This window comes from Perca flavescens, chromosome 13 (genome assembly GCF_004354835.1).
Source record: "Perca flavescens isolate YP-PL-M2 chromosome 13, PFLA_1.0, whole genome shotgun sequence".
NCBI classification, from domain to species: domain Eukaryota; kingdom Metazoa; phylum Chordata; class Actinopteri; order Perciformes; family Percidae; genus Perca; species Perca flavescens.
The window spans coordinates 15,505,222-15,527,360 of NC_041343.1; the positions used below are offsets into that span (position 1 = coordinate 15,505,222).

Genomic DNA, 22,139 nt, shown 5'->3' on the forward strand with positions numbered 1-22,139 from the left:
TCATATGGATGATATAAGCTGAGTTGACAGGAGAAAACCCTGCCCTCGTTTCTGTATAACTATACTTGTGAGGTATACATTTCATTTACTGTTTGTCATTCCCTAATCTGAACTAATTCTGACATGAAACCAAACTTTTAAACCTAATCCCAATTCCGAACCCTAAAATACCAATACATGAGATGTGTTGTTACACTCTCTTTATTTGTCTATATTTGGGAGGACTTTGAATCCACACTAGCACATGCGCGCAAACACAATAGGGCACACACACTTTCACGACAAACAGCAACGTCACTGCTTTGTGACTAATGTGGGAAAGTATAAAGTTACTTTAGTTTGTTGCGTTAAAACAGGACAACATACTTTCATAGTGAACTGGTTTTGCCAGCCTGCCCTGTTGGTCGTATTGTAGCAGGGCATACCAGGATGACTACGAATAAACAGGCGTCAGAGCACACCTTGGTAAACAAGTTATCAGCCAATCTGGCTGCTACAATCACAACACCATTGTCAGGTGACATGAATCCTGTCAGCTGAGTAAAGAGACATTTTGAAGATGAATGTGTTGGCATAGGTCATTGGTCCTTTCTGTAATAAATGATGTTAAGACACTGTTTTAAATGTACTTCGATATCTTAAGAACAAAGCCAAGGTTGACTAATCTGAAAAAAGTCACAGAAACTCTTCACTGAGCTGTGTCATGCGAATCTCACCAGTCTGCATATACCATAAACACATGGACACAAATACGTCAGCATATAGTCAGAGTCAAAGCCAGCTTAACCCCAGCAAAAGTCCCATGAACAAACTCAGCATGTGAGCCCACAAGGCTAGCCAGATCGAATCTGACTCTCTCTTTGTTTTTCAACACACATACATTTCCTGCACACTTCCTGTTTCGCTCCCTGCTAATTGTGTGAGAGATTGAGTGTTGACTCACTTCCTATTTTTACACAGAAACACAAACTAGCCACCATTTCCTCTGCGCTGTAGACGAGGGCAGTCCGTGTGGAGAAGAGTTGTGACCACGTGATCTCAGCCTGCAGTCTCCATCCAGCCTCCTAAGGACAGCTGCATTGGTCATTAAGAGATAGAAAGAGTACTGTTCTCTCACTCTGCACCACAGTTGATAGTAAGTGCTTTGTTATGAGCCAAGACAAGATAGATCACATTACGATGTCACTCAGAGTTAATGAACCAACTGCAGCGTGCTTTTAATTAGCTTTAAGTCATATTCAAGTGGGGTTTTAGCAACTGCTGTATCCCTCCAAACGTCATCTACAGTAGTGATCCTTCTTTGGAATATAAAAACAGAACACTGTTATGTCAGAGTCATTACACAACCCATTTGTCATAGTAGTACTTGCTACCACCAAAGAGAAAATGCAGACGGGCAAGATTCTGTAGTATGCATCAAACCAGTTTCAGGACAGCCTTTTGAGTTTCTGGTTATGTTGTTTTGTTGATTGCTGCATGTATTCTGTTGAGTCCAACTGTCACTTTTAAGCGGTAGGCAGTTCCTGATAAACCCATTTACTTTTTACACTGCTTCTGCATTTCCCCCCTTGCTGACATTATTTTAAACTTGTCATCTCTGTCTATCTAGTTTCCATCAAACGCACATTCCAGATATGAGTGACACCTCTGAACCACTGAATATTCTTCTCTGTCGCTCTTAGGCTTACCCTGTATGGTGTGACTGGGAACAAAATGATCTAAGTGAGAGCCCGACAGCAAAATTATGTGCGTGTGAACACATACAGACACACTGCCACCTACTTTACATTCACCATTATGTAAATATCTATCATAACAGCAAGTCTTAAAACACTCTTAATACATGCCTCTTATAGTACACTCATTTCAGGGTGAATATTATTGCATATATAATATATGTACTTTACTTGTGTAAATGTTAACATCACTTGATATCATCTGTGAGTGTGATGTCAACATTAATCCACCAACATCATCAAACTGTCGTAATTGTTTAGAACTTCATGTAAGTGAAGTATAAATGATCTTTGGTTTCTGTCTGTGTATCATGCTGCCTTACAGACACATTAATGTGGAGCAGCTGGTGTTTGTTAGCTCAAGTTTGTATTTCAGGAAACTTTTAACTTGCCAAATGGACTTCAGGTAAACGCTGTGCCTGTCTTGGCAAACAGCTGTTGAGGTGACAGTATACACGAGCTACAGCAGTGACAGTACATCCAGCAGCAAAGGATATCTGTCAAAGCCAATGCACACATGCTTCTGCAGTGCTTTGTAACTGTCGGTCAGGTAATTCACAGCAAACATCTTGACTAAAAGGATTGAGAATGTAAGCCTTAAAAAGGGGGGCAGATGGTTTCTGTGAAAAGCTTTGTTTAAAAGTCAGTATGCTTGAAAAACTCGAAGCTGCACCATGTTGCAGCAGCTAAACAGGAAGAAGAAAAGTTCACAAAGGTGTTGATGTGTTGTAGCATGGTTACCTTGTTTTGGCTTTGTTTGCTTGCACTCAGCGTCCCCCCCATCTCTCTCTACTTTCTCCTCCCGTTCTTTCCAGCGCCGCACCTGCTCCTGGCGCATCTTCAGGAACAGAGTCTTTTTCTGGTCCTCATTAAGAGCATTCAGCACATCAGGGTCGATGTACATGTCCTTTAAAATCTGCTGCAGCATGCTGGCGGCTGAATGGTGGGTTAACTTGGTACCACCTGGCAAATCGGTCGGAGGTGCTGTCGTTTGGCCAGCAGCTTCTTGAGGTAAACAATGTTGGTTTATAGCCTCATGTCATCAGAAAAAGACTTTCATGGCCTCTTTAATTCTAAAATCCCTCTTATTGACCCACAGAAACTCGTCTTCATAAATAAAGGTGGACGCTCATCCTCCCACACACGCCTTTGTGCATAAGGTACAATCTCACACGTGCACACACACACAAAAAAACTGTTTCCTTTCTGTTTTGTGCTGACAGTTTTCCTACCCTACAAATATGTCAGTTTCCTTTGTCTTTGCAGGTCATCATTGGCACAATCTACAAGAAGAAAACAGAAAACACTTGAAACATTTGGAAGAATATGTTGTGCTCTATAGGTTCTACATATTTCTCAATGTCCTATATATTTCTTGATCCCATCTTTGCCACATTCATAAACGTTTCCTTTTTCTTCCAGTCAGTCCTTTACTGTTTCAGTTGGTATCTTGTCCCTCCCTACGTTAACACGGAAGAGCCCAAACCCTGTTTCTAAGCTGACTGTAGCCCAAAATGGGTGGAGATTCTAAAGGAATGGGACGGTTTCTGTCATCAGTGGCCCTCCTCCCCCTCCCCACCACACATCCCTTCCCAAACCCATGTTCCTTTCTCCCCCAAACTCCCACGAGATAGCGGCTCCATTTTAACATTGTCAGTTTCTAAGAGAAAAAACAACAGGGTCATAGCCCAGGACAGCATGAGCCGGTTTCTCTAACAAGGGGATTGCAATGGACTCCTCCAATCACAGTGGGTAGTTAAACAATGGCTTCCACATAAGCAGCACTTGGAGGGAAAGAAAGCTTGTCTCAGACTGAAAACTATCACACTGGTGAAATACACATTAGTGTCTACTAATCACGTTGTAGGGTGCAGAGAAGGGAACCCAGGGAAAGGGGGGAAGTGAACAGAAAAAGTAAGTGCTATAAAACAAAAGGGAGCTGTAAGAGAAGGGTAGAATTTGCTGAAGTACTCACAGTAGGATGTAGACAGCCGCTCCACAGCAGAGTATGCTAACTAAGCTGAGAGAGTCAGAGCGCCTGTGGGTCCTCCTTGTCTTTGTGTGTATGACTGGGCTGATGACATCACAGCATTCCATAATCTCCCTCCCTCTCTCTCACTCTCTCTCTGTCTTTATTTAAAAAAAAGGGGAAGAGAGCAATTTAGGAAGTTGACCTTCCACATAAAAGAACTTGTAAAAAAAATATTTAAAATGAAAGGGCGTAAAATCCTTCAACTAATCTTTCAAGCTCATTTTGTCATTACTGCTCTCCTACCCACAAAACTATCCCACATTTAAATATTTTTTTTACATCAACAGTGCATGTAAAAATAAAGGTTGTACAACAACGGGACAACACTCTTGAATAGGCATAACCTACAGTTTTTTTTTTTATTTCCTGTAGTTTCAACATAGGTCTAAATATACTTGATAATTATAACACATTCTGCACCCACGCTTTCTTGGGTCTTCTTCCTTTAAACAATAGGTTTATACTTAAGAAGTTTTCATGACGGATGTCTTACTAATAATGCCAGGTACTGTGACATTTAAATCATGAGCTCAGGTGGTGTAAATGGTACGTTAGGTTCAAGGACTTTTTATTTTCAGCAAATGTTAAAACAACAAAACATAAATAGTGGGCTTAATTGTATTTAGTGATTCTAAAGTTATGTACATATCCTATGCAAGTAGAAGCTCTGCTAAACTGTAAACCTTGTGCCATTTGTCTGTTAATTCTACCAAATTAAAGCCAAAGGCAACTTTCTTCTTCTTTCTTCTCCTCTTCCTTCTGTTTCAGAGTCCATCATTTATAGGTAAAGAGCATCCTCTAGTGGCCAAAACCAGAGAAGCCTCATATGAATTACGTCACCACCAAAACCAACTTGCTTCACAATAGAGCACTAAATTACAAAGATGAATAAAAATGGAAGTGATGTTAAAATGAAGGCAGCATTTCCAAACATATGCAGAAAAGCTCAGCAACACCCCAGCACAAATAAATATGCATGCACAAACACAAAGGTAAAAAGTGGCTGGATGTTGTAGGCAACATTGTAGTAGGCCATTCATTGTACATTGCTGTCAAGGAGTGCTCCGGTTATAATTACCATTATGCAGTAGCAATACAATATGCATTTGATCAAGTAGTTATTTCTCTGCTACTACTAAGGCAGCTGGACCAGACTAAACCTGTTATATCAGTCTTCCCTAGCAGCATTCCTGTGAAAATGAGCTTCATTGTAGCATGACTGACAAACTCACAGATGAAAATAAAAGGAGTTATGTAGCCTTTCATCAATACATTGTACATTCACAAAGATAGTCTTGGTTGGACTTAGTACAATTCATCACCAGCTGTGATGCGTTGCACTTGTGCTTCCAAAGCCGTGATGACCTAAACCGATCTCTTGGATGAAGAGCAAACTCAGAGAGTGAGTTGGCATCTGGGCTGGAGTCCATCTCAATTTAGCACATCCCCTTTGGTTCTTTCACCCTTCCTCATGGCCAGCAGGGGGGCCAAGAGGCTGAGAGACCATCAACTTCACAACATGGCTTTGAGCATGTCCAGACCTTGCACTCTGACCTCCCTGGAGAGTGTGTGTTTGTGGTGGCGGGACATAAGAACTTAACTCATCCTTATATTAATGATAGATGGTCTGGCAACATCTCCCTGTCATAGAAACTCGGCCATGATTTTAGAGGCAGAAATAACACTGAGGCCGCTGAGGGATAATGCAGTTTTAACATCTTCTACATCACACCATTGCATTAATATGCATTTAACCAGAAATCTAACTTGTGACTAGAAATCCATTGAACTTGTAAATAGCTATTAACTGAAAAGTATTAATTAAAAAAACATAACCTGCTTTTCTTTTAATCACTGTTGCAGTATGGCAAACCTCAAAACCCATATCAGAGGAAAAAAAAAGGTTATTTGCAACCACAAAAAAGTCATGCAGGTTGTGTTGGGTTGATTAATAAGCTCTCGTTTCTTTAGTGTTATATGAGAAGTAAAGCTCTTACAACAGCCATCGTTGCATACAGATGATCACAAATAGCAGTCGGGATGAATAGAGAACAAAGTAATGCTTTATTTTACAGCCTGGTATTATACATACATTACTAATGTAGACATGAGTCATCAGTAACTTGCCATTGCAAAGTTTGCATTTTAAAGGCTGTAAAATTAAGCTTTAGTAATTAGCATCATTGTAAATGTAGAGTCAGACATTGTGGACAACACTACATCAAAATTAAACAAACATACTTTTCATCAGTGATCTGTAGACATCTTGGGAAGATTTTTTTTCTCTCGAACAAGAAATGAAACAGAAAAAAAAAAAAAAAAAACATACATTTTGAATGTAGATTTTCCCTCACTGGGTAAATTAAATTTATTTTTTTTAAATTTGTCAAATGTACATAAATTATATTTAATGCATCAAAACCAAATGAGCAAATCAAATACTTCATCTTTAAAAAAAGAAAAAGAAAAGAAAATAAGAGATAACGACATTCTTTTTTGAGATCATTTTAAACAAGTATTGGTCAGGCATTTAATTAACCTGGGAAAGCAAAGTGCTACACACAACAACCACTGAAGACAGTTCACCATACACTTTAATGAGAATTGGACTGAAGCACCTTTTCTTAGCTTAAAGCTAAAATGGAGATTTCACTGTTTTTTAAAGTTTTCCTATTCACAAAAACTCCATCGTGTGTTTAGTCTACCTTCAACAACCCATACACCAAGTTTACCCTTTTCCTAAAGAGAGGCATACTTGCAGTGACATTGTTCTATTTCAAGTTAAAGTACTATGTGAACTGCTTGACCCAACAGGCTGCTAAGACCTTGGTTTACTATATTTTACTCCAAGATGGAGATTTGAGTGCAAATAAAGGCATACAACTCCTTCATGAGAAATAAACATGGAATTCAGTCACATGCTTTCAAATAGTAATCATATATTTAATTGATATACATATATTGCCACCATTGGCACATACGATATTGCACACAGTGATGAAATGTTGCACAGAAAAAATAGATATTTTTTGTGGGCGAAAACATTCCAAAATTACAAATAATGTGGAATAACGCTGAAAAGGTAAAACTGCGTAAAACAAAAAACAAAACAAGACATGCTTGTTGCTCCCCATTAATTGAGCGACTTACAACTTACACATAACTACCCAAGCCAAAGAACGAGCATTTCAAAGGGGGCTTTCCAAAAAGAATGTATATCATTTCAGGCTACTACCGATGTTCCCAATCAGCCCCTGCTCTCCCAGCTAATGCGCTTGGCCAGTGAAGAGCCAACTCTTCTGCATCATCTTGCATCTAGGTGACCACCCCCTTCCATGTTTACATGTAGGCCGATACCTGGATGGCTGGGGAATGGGTATGGCAATGAAGTTAGGAAAGATGGGAGGTAGCAGAAAAAAAGTTAAGAATTCTGCTCCAAATTTTTCTTAAGAGTTTGTAACAAACCCGTTTAGCACCACAAGTCGTGCGCTAGCACAAAAGGGGGCTGAGACACAAAAATGGAAGAGAGAGGAAACTAACAAAAAGAAGCCAAACTGCGATCCAAAGCACCAGGCCAGCGTGTAAGCATGCGGAGTGTGTAAGGCACCAGGTTGTTTATATGCTGAAGAGGATGCTCCCAATCAGGTATAATTTAGGCTATACCAGAGCCTCCAAAAATAGGTGGTCAAGGACTGTCTAGTTTGCTGGTTTCCAGTCAATCTAAACATGGGAGCAATCATTTAATTCAATGCTGAGGTAAATATGACATTATCTGATTGTTGCCAGTTTCTCTGAAGTTTACTGACAGTGTTTATAAAACTGCTATCACACATCTATGAGATGCGACTGAGCTGGTTTAGAACCAGTTGTTTTCCGTGTGGCAGCCCAAATATTTACAATTAGACCAAAATAGAATCTCATCACCCCCGGTTAGATATTTGGGATTACAAATCTTAAGTGGCGCTATGAGGATGTGTCCAAAGTAGCCCCACTGAACTTCACACCTTCCGATCTTAAACTTGTAGGGATGGGCAAATCCATTGACACGCTACTGGAAGTTCACCAGCAGGTGAATGGAACACTCTTCACCTTGGCTTGTCCCGTGCTCCTCAGTGGCCATTCTCATAGGGTGATGATGATATTTTGATTACTGTTCGCAAGGTCGCTCCTTTTACAATCGTGCTTTGAAACAACTTCCGTTCTAACTACACCAAGCATTTGGATGGAAATCACTCGGTACTCAAAGTTGAGATTCGTACACTACAGGCAGATAAAGATACATATGGAAGGGTCCTTGAGCCAAAATTTTGGGAGACCAACGAAATCTGTCTTAGTGCAGATGAGCATGCAGCAACAGCACTCCTTGGCACCATTTGGACTTTTATGACTGAACAAGATCACAAAATGTTTCAGATGTACTAACCAATAATGCTCTTCTGAATTTTGCATCTTTTTTTTCAGACCACTAAGCCAATCAGCACAGTATGTGTAGGGAGTTGTCTTGTTAAGTAATCTGCAATTCAGGCCATTTGCTACATGTTGTCACTGCATTTCCTCTATCGATTACACATTTAGTACCTTTAAAATGAACACATTGCATTAACAACGAGACACAAAGGTAGTCTATAATATATCCATCTGCATGGCAACAATTTCAACTGAAACAAAATTACAATATTAATATTTCTTTGAATGCCTCTGGACAACGTCACCATGTCAAGATCCATTGACCAGTTCAATATATTTGATTTTTATGCAATGCATATTGCACGACAAATAGAGCACTTATTTCATTTGATGAAAATGCCTATATGTTCCTTTTATACTGCATGACATCTAACCAGTTTTCGAAGCAGGCATAGCCCTCATATGACTTATGTGTAAACACATCTGTACTCACAGGTAAAAGGTAAATAGGATGGCAAGTACATGTGACAACCTTTTACACAGTTTTTGAATTTTGGTTTTAAAAATTTAAATATCTGATTTGTGCTGAAGTCATTAGCTTGAAAAGGAAACTGTTTTTCCTCGGTGCTCGGCAATTATTCCATTTGAACATTGCAAACATTTTTTTTTTTTTTTTTTTTTTTTTACAATAGCTTTAACTGGTACAAAAGTTTTCTGTTAATAAGGGAAATAAACACTCAGTTCAATATTGTTTGTCAAGTAGGAAACAATGTTCAAATATAATGTTATTACTTTGTTTAGCAGCCTGTTACTGTATTAATGGTGGATAAGTGGGATAACATCCAGCGATGAGACAACATGTCATAACTGTCAGGTTGTGGAGGTTTCTTATATTGTGGGTGATGCTCCCTTGGAGTTAAACCATTACAGTTAAATCTTTAGATGTCTTTCTTTATACAGTAGAGTTTTTAATTATATTTCTCTTGTTATTTTCATTACTCTTGCATGTTTTTTTTGCTATCTACATCAATCCTCGTCTCCATCGTCCGCCTGCATCTCCTCTTGTTGCTGCATCTCGCATGCCCTTTTCTCCCGCTGTTTCTCCTGGATCTTCTTCATCTCCTCGGCATATTTAGAGAAAGTAATCCCAAATTTGGACCACACTTTGTAGGGCACCGTAATTGAGTTGCGGTACGTTGGCTTCACCTCGCTTACCCTCATGAACACGCCATACTTATTGGATCCGACGTCGAAGAAAAACCGTTTGTTGTCCACAGTCAATGATGATCCTTCTGGCAACTCTGCAGGTTCGTCCTCTACACCGTAATCGTCAATAAGTTTAGCCAAAGCGTCACGAAACTCAATAAGTCCCTGGGCAGGCAAAGCAATCGTCTGGCCTTGCGTGGATCCCAAACCGGGCCCCCGGTTAACGGTCTGTCGAATCCTCAGAAACCGTCCCCTCTGGTTCTCTTTCAGATCCATATAGTATTTCCGATTTTCTCGGACCAAGAACTCGCTTTTGAGTGCTCGCCTGGGTTCGTCTTGTACCAGCGCCGGGTTGCTCGGACCCAGCTGGGCATAATGTTCGATGAAGTCCCCCAAGTAGTCACGGAACTCGACCGCCACAGACATGGAGAGAGTGAGGCGGCTCTTGTTTCCACCGGCCCCGACTTCTGCTATCTTCAAGAAGCGGCCTTTCGCGTTCTGCTTAACGTCCAAATAGAAGCGTTTGTTTTGGATGTCAACCCGCTTCGACGCCAGCTCTTGTGTCTCATGCTGGAGCCCGGAAGCCGAGCCCGCCCCTCCTGTCGCTGGGTTCACGGGACCGAAGCCTGGGCCCGTGGCTGCTCCTCCCTGCTCACTACCACTGTCTCTGTCCGCCATGATGCTGCCTGCCTGCCTTCTCCCTCTGTCTGCTGCAAAGCCACGGTCAACCACAGCAAACGAAAGGAACTCTCGCGAGATCTACAGAGGTATAAAAAGGCGAGGGGGGAAACGTTAAAATTCAGAGCGAGGACGCATAGGTAGTTTTCTCCCACAATGTGTAGGCATGAACTGTCACTTATATCGAAAACGAAACCAACGGTTGAGAAATGAGAAATGCACCTCTCGCAGTCTGGTTAAGAAACAGCCTCTGATAAGGACGCTGTTGTTGCTGCCTGGAAAGACCCTAGCTTGCCCTCTGTTTCAAAGTAAGAGGAGAAAATACGTATCTTTCCATAGCACTGTTAGGCCTAAATCACAAGTGTCTCTGCAAACGTTTAATGTACAAACGATTAATTAGTTTTGGTAACTTAACACAAACACATTTCTGCTTAATGTACCTTAGTGTGAGAGTTTTGTGTACGGATACAACGTTGGGCCAAACTCATTGATTTATTAAAATCCAATCATAAGAAATCCTGTCAAGGCAATCAGATCCCCAAAGTAATTCGTAAACATTCGTGCCCTAAGCAATTCATTACGGCTCATCACCCAATAAAATATTTAATATATATATATATATATATATATATATATATATATATATATATATATATATATATATATATATATTTAAAAGCATTGTGTTAGTAAGCTACTAATGCAATAACATGAGTGAATTATTTTTTTGCCCACTACCAGCCCTGTAGCCTACAGCCAATGGATCCATAGGTCCGGCTTTAACTCGTCAATTTTAACCTTATCAACTTAAGCCTAACATAGGCCTACACAGAAATGACAAAGCATTAATAATAATTTGTCAACTATGTATTTCAAAACGCACTCATGTGGATTTGCCCTATCCTATTTATTTTCAATAAATACATTAAAAGTTGCTCCTCTTCAAACATGCAGTACAGTACTTGCATGTCGGGAAAAGGGCCTTTTAACCCATGGCAGTGGTTTTAGGAACAACATTTAGGGATGAAACGCTTAAGCCAACCTCAGCACATTATGTCAACTAGTTGATGTCATGATAGCAAAGTTTGCCTCCACGTCTAGATTAAAAGCGATGCAAATACCCATCTTTGAGGTTTGAAAAAAGACAGATAAAGCTGGTGAGTAGGCCTATTCTTTCTTCAGTTAACTGTAGTGATCAGCTTGAACTCATTTGAGAAGCAATATTTTCACAGAATTTTTTTTTATTTTTATCAAAACGTCAATAAGACACTTTTAAAACAACTCCATCCGTATACTTACTAGGTCTATTGTCCAAACATATCGCCCAATTATATAACATTATCTGTGCCTATACGCTTGCAGCACATGAGAAACACAAATGGAATAATAGCATTATTTTTTAATCTTTGGCCTTGGGGCGACCATCAAGTCAAGTTATTTCCGTTACCTCTAAAGTCATCTGATTTATGACTTCAGTCCATATCTTCTAGTCAGGAGACTATTTTCAATGTGGCCTCACCTGGTGTCCAGGCTTGGTCTGAGCGTTGTGTTGCAGTAGCCTACAGTGGCTAAGATGCTAATAGGCCCACCACTTCTTCATTGTTAAGTAGCACACTGTCCAGGCCAACTGCATGCTGCCATCACATTTAACAACAAGTGATATTAATTGGGTCCGATTGACTTTTTTTCTACAGCAGCACATCTGCAAATAATACCCATAATTTGCGTTGCTCTTATTGTGTAGGCTAGTTTGTAGGCTACAGCATAGACTGTTATTGTATGAAAAGACCAAAACATGCACATGTTTAAATGTGGGCCTACATACAACATTTATCTTTTAATGGTCATTTGTGAAAACAGTGTTCCCATACTGGCGATACTTTCTCCACAGTAATTCATCTTCTTTGTTGTCCACCTGGAAGCAAATTTCATTGTGCAGACTTTTCACTTGAGAAATCTATATGCTACAGAGGCCTTTGTCTTTAGCCTAAATTCGTTTGTGCCAATTTGCTACTATGTATGAATTTATGAGCGTTTTAATATTTCTCTCAAACAACTTTAGCATTCCTGGCAAATTATAAGGACATGAAACATAAACCTATTGTATTTAAAAAAATAAAAAAAAAACGCTGAAAGAATGACGAGTGATGAATGAATGATGATTTTTATATAAGCAATCAAAATAATAAACCAGTAATTTGTTTGCATGTTAAAAACGAACTCGGTATAGTATATTTTTTATAATTCAATCTGGCCTTTAGGGATAATAATTTCAGTCAATAAAGTCGAATAAAAATATTCAGGACGAGAGAAAGAATGTGACGTGTATTTTACGCCTATTGTGAAACAGCTATGTGACTATCCATCAGCCTACAGACGCAGAATCTCATTTTAAACCACGCACGCCTTCTTCACTTTTAGGTCGATATATCTTGGAGACTCTTTATGTGCGTAATAAAAGCGTTAAATGTTGATGTGCGCCGTACTCTGTACTGTACTCCTCAAAGTAAAAAAGATGGGCAGCAGCTGAACTCTTTAAATTAGACGTGCATTCAGAATTCGTTCAGTCAATAGGCATATTTATTATGCACTTCACAAATATTCATCTTCAAAGGTTGAGCATTGGTCCTTAACATTTTATTTAGCTTAAAACAAGTCGATTGTTATACTAATGATGGATGGGCAAATTCTGTAATGAACTCCGCCTAGGACTTAATATTTTCTTGGTGCAGTATGTTTATCTGTTTGTCAGTAGGATCACGGAAAACTGGCCCGAAACTTGGTGGGAGTGGATTTGCCTTGGCGAAGGTCTGCGCTCTCCGACTGCTCTTCTAGTAAGATATGTGATCCGCTTTTTTTATGTTTTGTGAGTTTAATGTTTAAACATGCATCATATTTTATTTTTCTTCTTAATAAATAAAATAAATCTACCACATTGACAGAATTGTTATGAATAAATAAGAAACGTGGACATTTCCTCAGTGTAGGCGTCCTACAGGCTGGAGACCTGCGTTGAGTTGTAGGCCTACATGTAAAGGAAGAATAACCCAGAAACTAAAACACCTGAAATCTCTTTACATTTTATATAATGTATAGTCCTACTAGACATGTATAACGGAGTATTGTCACACGGGGAAATATTAAGACATTTATATTTATAATGATTTTAAAGGCCTGTGTCAAATGTTGCTTTGCACATGTAGCCTAGGCTATGTAAATAAATTCAAAATACTGAATAACTTTTTGTAAATAATACAAATTTCCGCAATTCATTAAATATAGGACTGACATCATCCTAAAGTTAATTAACCAAATAATATGAAATGGACAAGTATAGATTGTGATATTGAGTCAGAATGTCAAAGGTGAAGTAGCCTAATTATTTTCGGTAATTATGAGGCAAAAGCAATTACAAGTAATGCAAACAAAATATTATATTTGATTAGTATAATATTAAAACAAATTATTGATAATAACAACCATGAGCCTTAAAACGCTGTAATACTATTTTATTTCATCAAATAAATGTGACGTTCATTTTATTGAAAAAAAAAAGTAGTCTAAAATAACGTTTGGGCCAAAACATTAAGCTGCTTATTTAGTTCTACCTTCATGTGAGTCGACGTGAGCATGCCGGCCTAAAGAGGTTACAGTGCCCTTTAGCTGATTTTCTCTTTCTTAACTTTCATATTAACCCTTAATAAGTTTAGATTTTTATTCGGATATGCCCTGCAAAGGTCTCCTGATCGCCTCCACAGAAATCATCACGTTTTGTCTCACAAAATCCAGTAGGCCAACTAATGTTTGGGGAAGTCAAAATTTAGTAAATTATTAGTGATCTTTATAAGACAAACCAGCATTTGCGTAAGCAAAAATGAATTCAAACTAAATAAATAATGAACAGGGCAGGGCAATTTATATATCTTTTTATTTCATTCTGATGTTCAGAATGAGGTAGGCCTACAGAGGCTTGTTATGCTGGAACGTGTGCATGCTAGCCGTTTGGTGGTTTATCCTCGTGAACTTTCCTTTCCCAAGCTTTTCATTCTTTAATTTATTTATATTGTTATTGTTAAAGCAAAGCAAAGCTGGCCTCACTCTTTTGTGACGTGCTCTTTTGTTTTTGTCTTTTTGAACCAGGTATGGGATAAACACGAATCTGGATGCATGCACAGGTAGGCCTAAGTAATTCCTATATCATTTTTTTATAGTGAAAGTCAAACAAGGTCTTGTTGTTTTGGTATAATCCTTTTCTATGTACCCTGCCTAAAATGGAATACCCTTTTCCTCCTGGGGCCTCAATTGCCCATAAAAAATGGAATTGTATCCAACTTTCTAATCCAAAACCTCACCATGGGACATGTTGTATTTGTGTCTAATTTACTTACCTAATAGGCTATAGACCCTGTCTCTGTGCCGTGGTTTCTCAGATGCTCCGACAGACCACAAACAACCTGTCTAATAAGCCATCATCAATGACTAGGCTACTTGGCCTATTTTTCAGACCGATTTGTAGCTAATCATGAATATGAATCAGTAAAATCAGTTGTGCTTGGATGCCGGTGCCACGTCCAACTCAGATTTCAGCCTCAAAGAAGGTGTCGTCGCAGTTTGTAAAAGGCAGCCGTTGTGATCACCTCACAAAGTTTTGCCCTACATCCCAACACCGGAATGCAGTGGCGCTGCTCCAAATGCAGCTCCATTATTATTTCAGACGCACGGCCATATGCTGTAGATTATGCTTCTGTAAAATCTGCGAAGCAATGACATATGCTTGGATGCACGTTAGGACACTTAAATGCTGCAGGACAGTAACAATCTAGATGACATGTAAATAAAGCGTCATTCCAACCAAGCGAGATCCCATAACCTACCTTACACCGCTTGGTCTGAAGTGGGGAGCGCCTTAAAGCCTCGACGGTGTGCAGCAGAAGACGAGACAAGGAAAACAAGACACATGTGAATGCGCATGGAGGCCTTTATGACGCCACAGCGGACTGCTTCTGCTTGCTTCACAAGATGGACAAGAAACGGCGAGTCGTGGCACGGAGAGCGACACACGCACAACTTCAACGCCGCACGCTTCACCTCTGATGTCAACACGCACTGTGGGAACTCAGATGGCATACGCCTCCTCTTGGTGCTATTGAGGAATTGCAGCTTTGCCTTCTGATGGTAACAGGTAGGGCAACAGTTTGTGCAACTGTAATAGAGAGGGCAGTGTCTAAATAAGTTAGTGAGCATGACTGTCAACACCTTAAATTTGGGGTCGATATTATGACGTGTCTCACTCTGCATGGTTGAATCTTTCAGGGAATGAGTGTTACACCATGTGCTCCATTCTCTGATGATGTTACAAGTGTTGTTTAAAAGCACATTGACAGTTGTTGTTACAGTAAACAGGGCTTCAGTTCACACAGTAATAAATGATTGTATGGTACACCGTACTTCAACAATATAGGCCTAATCTATAGGGCTTGCTGAATTTCAGCACCACGGAGAGCAGCCAGGTCTGTGTCAGGTCTGCAGGACATGCGCATAAATGAAAACACAAAATGTGTCGGTGTGGGTGTATTTCATGAAGTTATTTTCAATTTGAATACATTTGCTGTTTTATGTAGGCTACAGCATTTACAACAAGTGTGCTAAATTGCTCTAAATACATTGTGGTCAGCAGATGTCGCTCTTTGTGAATACTGTCAGTACAACATCCTGTATCTACATTCTGATTGGCATTTAGGCTAAACCAAACCATTATAACCATAACTTGACCTAAATATTGCCATTGATGATAGTCAAACGTGTTAATATTTTAAATAGTTTTCTTAGTTAGATCTAATCCTGTGTCAAAGTGCTCCTTTTATAGTGCTATCATGTGAACACGTCACATTAAGCTATATTAAAAACAGAAAAGCATACTTTTATTTAATTTTCTCCTAAGGTGATTCAAATGTTTTTTTTTTCCTTTGCTTTGGACCCGAATATTGCAGCTGTTTTAGCTGTATGGATTTTATGCGGTGCTTCAACATCAGTTTTTTTAGAGGCAGAGCAGCGAATGTGACCTGAATGCAGGGCATGACTTAATGGGATGAGACGCAAAACTCATTCAAAACAGTCTCTTGAAGAATCTGATATGCTTTCGCAGCCTTAGTCATCGCAGCCATATGATTTTTCTGGGCCCACCGGACTATATGCGGCTGCATTTTTCAATGTGAACCTATTTCATTTTTGGAGTAATGCCTTGGCTACAGTAAGATGCGATTTTGAGGAGGAACAGTCATGGATTTAGGATTCCGTTTGTTTCATTATAACGTGAGATCGCCGCTGATAAAACACCATGGAGTGATTGACGTACAGTAACTGGGTTTTGGGAGAGAGGAGATCGACCCTTTGGTCCATCGGTTGCCTGTATATCAGTACTCCAATCCTGCGTTTTTGTTGACGGAGCCCCTTGGCAATCGGCATTATTTTCTCTCTGTCTGTGGCTAGTGGGGGAAGCGGAGGGAGAGCCACGGTGGAAGGCGCCGTATTAGCGTTATAGCTGCCTACCAGAAATATTGTTTTATTTTTTGGAATGAAACGTGGCTTATGTTTTGCGACCGGACTACCAAACTTGTGGTTCACTGCAGCATTTTGCGTCTTTTCCCTCCGCTGCAGATGATACAGAAAACCATCATAGCGGTACCCCACCACTGCAATTTTTGGGCAAAGATAAGAGTGGCGTCGTCTTGCAGTTAAGGCTACTATGGCAGCATAGGGGGCATCTTCTGGAGGGGAGAATCCACCAATTCCTTGCTTAGCTTATCTACAATGCCTTATTATTAGCAGAAAGCAGTGACTGGATTTGAAACCCAGCATCATCCCGCGGTTTCCCCGTTTCAAAGCTGCTGTTTACCCATTGGAAATCACTCGAAAAAGCAGCGGATCCCGATGGCATGGACACTTATGCAAGGTCTGCCGCGCTGCCGCGCTACTGGAGCCTACTTGCTGTCTCTTCATTCAACCCAGCTCCATCGCCATCGCCCCGCAGCCGAGAGAGCCCTGCCGCAACGCGACCAGCGACCACCGAGCCAAAGCAGGCGGCATGAGGCTTGATTCAGTACATTTATCCATGCTGGTCATCGGGGTCTCATTCGCCTGCTACTCCCCGAGTTTGAATTCCCTGCAGGACCAGGTTTACAAATCCGCCGTGGTGATCGAGGGCAAGGTGCAGTATACGCCTGTGAACGTCTCCGCGGAGCCGTACCGTGTGAATGTCAAAGTGCTGGATGTTTGGCCCCTAAACAGCGGGGGTCTGGAGCGAGAACAGCTCGTCACCGTGGGGGAATTTGGATCTGAGGCTCCGTGCACCAAAGTGAAGAAGAACCACAAGTACATTTTTTTCATGGACCCTACTGACGAGCCCTTGGTTTTCAAGGCATCGTTTGCGCCTCGGGACACGAGTGTGAAGAACCTAAAAAAGGATGTTGGGAAGATCTTGTGTGAGGACTGCGGTAAGTTAATGTAGGCTATTGTGGATTACCGGTGAAGTCCAACCCGGAAGAATGAACGGTGTGTTAACAGCCCCTTGGTTTAGGGCTTTTGGTAACAGGCACTCTGGTGAATTGTGGTTATTATGGCCCCAACATGGTTTGGAGTCAGTGGGTACCAGATAGGTGCCTAAGGGGCGTCTATGCAGCAATTTTCGACAACTCTCGCAGGCTCCCATAGCCCACATGATCAATCAAACTCTCTTTCTCTCTTTCTCTCTCCCATTCTCTCTCTCCTGAACTGCATCAGACATGCGCCTCGCACTGTTGCTTGTGAGGAATTGCAGTGTGTGTGTATCGAACTATCTGCATCCTGCAAACCCGCATTAACCTTTCAGGCACACTCTAACGCATCTCGTAGCCTACTTCATAGGCTTCATATACAGCTTTCTATTTAAAAAAAAAATTATAGCTTGTATTAACATCGAGCACATGCTTTTCATGGAGCCAGTACAATTTCAGGACCAGGGACAGCGGCCTGTATCACCGATATCACGTGTGGAAAATCACGCTGCCCTAAGCAAATTGGTTCCTAGGTTATATTTAGGCTCACGCCCTGCTTTAATGCTTTAATACCCCCCCACACTGTGGCATAGTCTATCTAAGACCAAGTCCTGTAAGCACACATGCATCTTAAGTGCTATAGAGGGCTAGCAGTGTGTGGTGTAGTCCTAACCTGTAACCGATGGGGTTGTTGTTGAAAAATATCAAATGATCAACTTTACCACCCAACACTTTAGGGTTTTCTCTTTTTTAGATCTATGCACAAGTGGCTCATGGATGGACTTTGGTCAGTAGATGTCGCCCTGAGGGAGTCATTTTAAAATCACACACAGGTATCATTTCTGTTTTAGTATATTCATTGTTACTGATGATATTCAAGTGCATTTATATTTTTTCAATGGACAGTGGTTTCTCCTTTTCTCTCCCATGTGCTTTGTAAGATTTCACAAATGAAAATCACGGCTGATCATTTTATTTAGGCTATGCAAGTTATTGATTGAGAACAATGCAGTATATTGTTGCACACAGGTGTTGATGCAGTAGGCTGCACACAAATATATTTATTAACTTGCATGTGTATGTTAAGGCACACACACATTTTCCTTAGTGTTTAGTGACAAAATTCATTGGGCGCACTTTGCACTTCTCAACAGCTCAAATGCCACCTGCTCTTCACCAGGGAAAACTTAGTCTATACTACTTTAATTTATGTCTGTAACTGGATTTTAAACACAGGGCTTGTCACAGAGCCACCCCTTGTGTCTACAACTAATGTCCCATGGTGGTCAGCCTAAAATACAACTTCAAAATGTGAGGCAGCTTGTCTTCCATACTTTGAATGTTTTGAGCCAAAATGAGCATATGTCCCACATAGAATAAAAAAAAAAAATAATAATAATCTTTTGCTACCATCGTATTGGCACACGCATTTGTACTGCACTCAAGTATTGGCCTAGAACATGATGTGTGCCCTGTGCCGCTGCCTTCTTAAATCCTCTTAGTCTGTACTCATGAGACACAAATGCTCCCCTCTCTTTGTGATTTTTTTTTACTCACTCTGGCTTTTAAACTCATCATCCCATTAGAGAGGTAACACAAAATGGACCTTATTACCTCTTGAGTTCTTTGAACAGCCCACACATCCCCCGTTAATTCTTCTGCCACTTAGCAAAGCTGGTCAGTGACGTGATCAAACTGGCACAGCCAACTGTATTACCTGAGAGAGTTGCCACACCCGCTTCCTGGGCCATCTCTTTTATTCAGTTTAAAGTACCCAACAACATAGCTCATGTTTCTCTGGTGGGCCATTGTAGTTGAGGGGCTTCTTACTCAGTGTAATTAATCTTCTCACTGTATCTTTTCTGACCCTGCCTCCTCCCTAATCATGCCATTTTAACAGCCTTTCAGATAGATAAACAGTCAGTCCCATGCCATCTTGTCCCTTTGAGCTCATTAAGCATGGACTCAAGATCAACAATGTTCTGTTAACTGCTTCTTTCCCTCATATTACGTGTCCTAACACCGTATCCGTGCATCTATATTTAAGGCCATCACATCTTGGCCTTGAACCTTGAACTGCTGCTGCATATGTTCCAAATATTGCTTCGAGGCCCACTTAGCACAAATAAAAACATGCCTTGAATCCCTCTCGTGCAGAGGCACACAAGCTCCCAAGCGTGTGAACCAGGGGAATTAATGTACATACTGTACAGCTCACACAAGTGATGCAGTTGTTGTCTTCCGGCTGCCTGAAAAACAGGCTACCTACAGTGCTTGCCACCTGCACCCTAGGATTCTGCTGGGAGCTCTGGGTTTCTATCAAAGGAGAAAAGAAAACAATAAATACTGTTTTGATTTAGATTACAACAAACATATGCAAACACTTATGTTAAACTGTTAAATATGTCTTCTCATACTGGCTGCCAGTGTCTCAAGCAGATCATGTTGTATCTGACTGGAAGTGCAACATTGTCTCTCACATTATTTTACTGAAAATAAAAGAGTAGTACAGACTGTAAACATCAGTCAAGTAGTATCTACTGTATCTAAACACATGGCAGCAAGTATTCTCTGGAAATCCTGTGTTGCTTTGAAATTTGCCCAACATTTAATCCAGGCACATGCATATTTGACACATTTGTTTCACAGAATTAGACAAATTGCATGCAGTGGATGGAGAACATGCGGTATGAAATGACATTATAAGGCCCTCTGATATTCCTCAGTGCACACTTTGTATTTTCTTCTCTCTTTAGCTTTTAGCTTGGAGGCCGGCATGTCCATGAGTTAGCCTCAATCATGATTATCTTGTTTTACCAAACTTTTGATTGTGTGCAATACTGCTTTTACTGAGGGTATGAGATGACAAAAAGAAACATGACATCTGAAAGTGGATATGTTTTCAATTGGAACAGAGTCTGACAGCTTTTATTATTTAGCATAACAATTATGTTTTTTGTCCATCATGGCTTAATCTAAATCAGACGTCTGTAATGAAACAAATGTGGTAGGTAGCTTTTTGTCTATCCATAGACCTCATTGAGGAGACCTACATAATTGTATTTTGTGTGTGGGTGTGTGCAGACTGGTGGTGGGAGCATTGTGTCAGTAAAGATCGGTGCAAACACTTATGCACAAAAAAGGTCATCTGAGTCGAGGAGTAACACATCGCCCTAAAACCGCCTTCACACTCCTCACTCTTGTGAGTATTTATTTATTGCTAATTTCTCTGAAAGAAATTAATGTAACAATGTTGCTTTGAATGCACACTGTATCACTAATCTGTCACCGTGAAGTCCCACTGTATGCAGGTCGCAGCTGCTGCATTGAGGTGGTAGACAGGCAGAATCTTGCCCCGGAGCTATGTATCTTTCTGTGAATTGAGAGACTTCCCCAGAAGAGCTAGACATAAAACATGAATGACAGCTGCTGATGGCTACTGGGTTCTGCTGTTACACCACAAGTTTATCTGACAGCAGTATGAATCAACAAGAATCTACAGGCTGGTCATTATACCCTAATAACGCACTCAAGGGCAGTGTAGCAAACAGTTGTTGATTGTGACAAAGGGGCTCATTTACTGTATTTCACTATTGTTGTGGACAGGATGTGTGTTAGTTTTAGATTAGAGTGATTTAAGTGTTTTCAACTGTCAATGCTGTAGTGTCTGGCTCAGGGCAGAGGCACAGGCTAATGAGATTGACCAGCAAGAAGCATGGCTTGTTTCGACTTTGTGTTTGTGGGGATTGTTTGTGTTCACTGGGTCATGTTATGTAGTCTTTCAGCCCTGCTGAATCTCCGCTCGGCTACTTTACTCCAACAAGACAGCTTGATGTATATTTATAAGATGTATGAAAAAAGGGCATTGCCATTTTCAGTAATTGGCCCCTCATTTTCTTCTCCTATTAGGCACTTTCTCACAATCATTCAGACTTTTACTCCACATTTCTAAACACATCATTTTACAAGCTATTATTATGACAGAGTGAGCATATAGAGTCTCTATGTTTTGTGTCTACAAATGTCACAATTCTGCAGTGGCAGACCCGTTTTCCTTGGTTGAGTCGAGGTTTACTGATTTAGGGTCACGGTTGTTTCCTGTTTGAAGTGCACAGATTTGTATGTTTGGTAGTAGTATTGTGTAAGCCAATACTTTGTCTAGTCCACTACTGTGTCTTTTGATTCATTTATTCTGTAAAGCATTGTGAAGCTCTGAAGACGTTTAAGGAGGTTAGATGACTAATACAGGAATTTAAAGTTCTGTTCTGCGCCAACTTTAATCTTCCCAGCAATTGCATAAGTCTAGGCTTCCTTATTGATCTAAAACTTAAGAAGAGTTTTGGAAAATATTTTCTTAACTGGACTTTAAGCCCTTTAAGTATAATTGTGTTTTAATATTTCATTAATTTTCTAACTAAATTTGACATAATTGTAATGTAATTGTAATTAGCATAATTTCTCTAGTGTTTGTACTAAAGTGTGATTGTTTTCCTACTTTTTATATTTCACCAAATGCTTATGTGTGCAGCATCTCCTGTTGTATAGCTG

General features: G+C 40.3%; 3 protein-coding genes across 13 annotated transcripts in view; 1 reads left to right on the plus strand and 2 right to left on the minus strand.

Moving 5' to 3' along the window:
- LOC114566631 (SH2 domain-containing protein 4A) overlaps nt 1-15,099 on the minus strand; it is a 27,990-nt gene extending 12,891 nt beyond the window's left edge. For 2 of the 3 annotated variants that reach the window (XM_028595252.1, XM_028595250.1), the window contains exons 1-3: nt 11,579-11,677; nt 3,712-3,866; nt 2,478-3,019 (exon numbers count right to left, since the gene is read on the minus strand). In XM_028595252.1, the coding sequence (XP_028451053.1) occupies nt 2,478-2,664 (187 nt within the window). In that variant the 5' untranslated portion in view covers nt 2,665-3,019; nt 3,712-3,866; nt 11,579-11,677. Of the gene's footprint in view, nt 1-2,477; nt 3,020-3,711; nt 3,867-11,578; nt 11,678-14,933 lie in introns of those variants that run through there. The other variant, XM_028595251.1, reaches the window with a different exon arrangement.
- The window catches only part of puraa (purine-rich element binding protein Aa), a 26,573-nt gene continuing 10,247 nt past the window's right edge, over nt 5,814-22,139 (minus strand). The window contains exons 1-2 of one of the 2 annotated variants that reach the window (XM_028595253.1): nt 11,507-11,604; nt 5,814-10,140 (exon numbers count right to left, since the gene is read on the minus strand). In XM_028595253.1, coding sequence (XP_028451054.1) covers nt 9,202-10,140; nt 11,507-11,518 — 951 coding nt within the window. In that variant the 5' untranslated portion in view covers nt 11,519-11,604 and the 3' untranslated portion in view covers nt 5,814-9,201. Of the gene's footprint in view, nt 10,141-11,506; nt 11,605-22,139 lie in introns of those variants that run through there. The other variant, XM_028595254.1, reaches the window with a different exon arrangement.
- The window catches only part of nrg2a (neuregulin 2a), a 73,624-nt gene continuing 61,460 nt past the window's right edge, over nt 9,976-22,139 (plus strand). For 2 of the 8 annotated variants that reach the window (XM_028595242.1, XM_028595240.1), the window contains exons 1-3: nt 10,178-10,367; nt 12,812-12,893; nt 14,200-14,234. The gene's annotated coding sequence lies outside the window, so the exon portion shown is untranslated. Of the gene's footprint in view, nt 10,149-10,177; nt 10,368-11,021; nt 11,217-12,791; nt 12,894-14,199; nt 14,235-22,139 lie in introns of those variants that run through there. The other 6 variants (XM_028595248.1, XM_028595241.1, XM_028595245.1 and 3 more) reach the window with 6 other exon arrangements.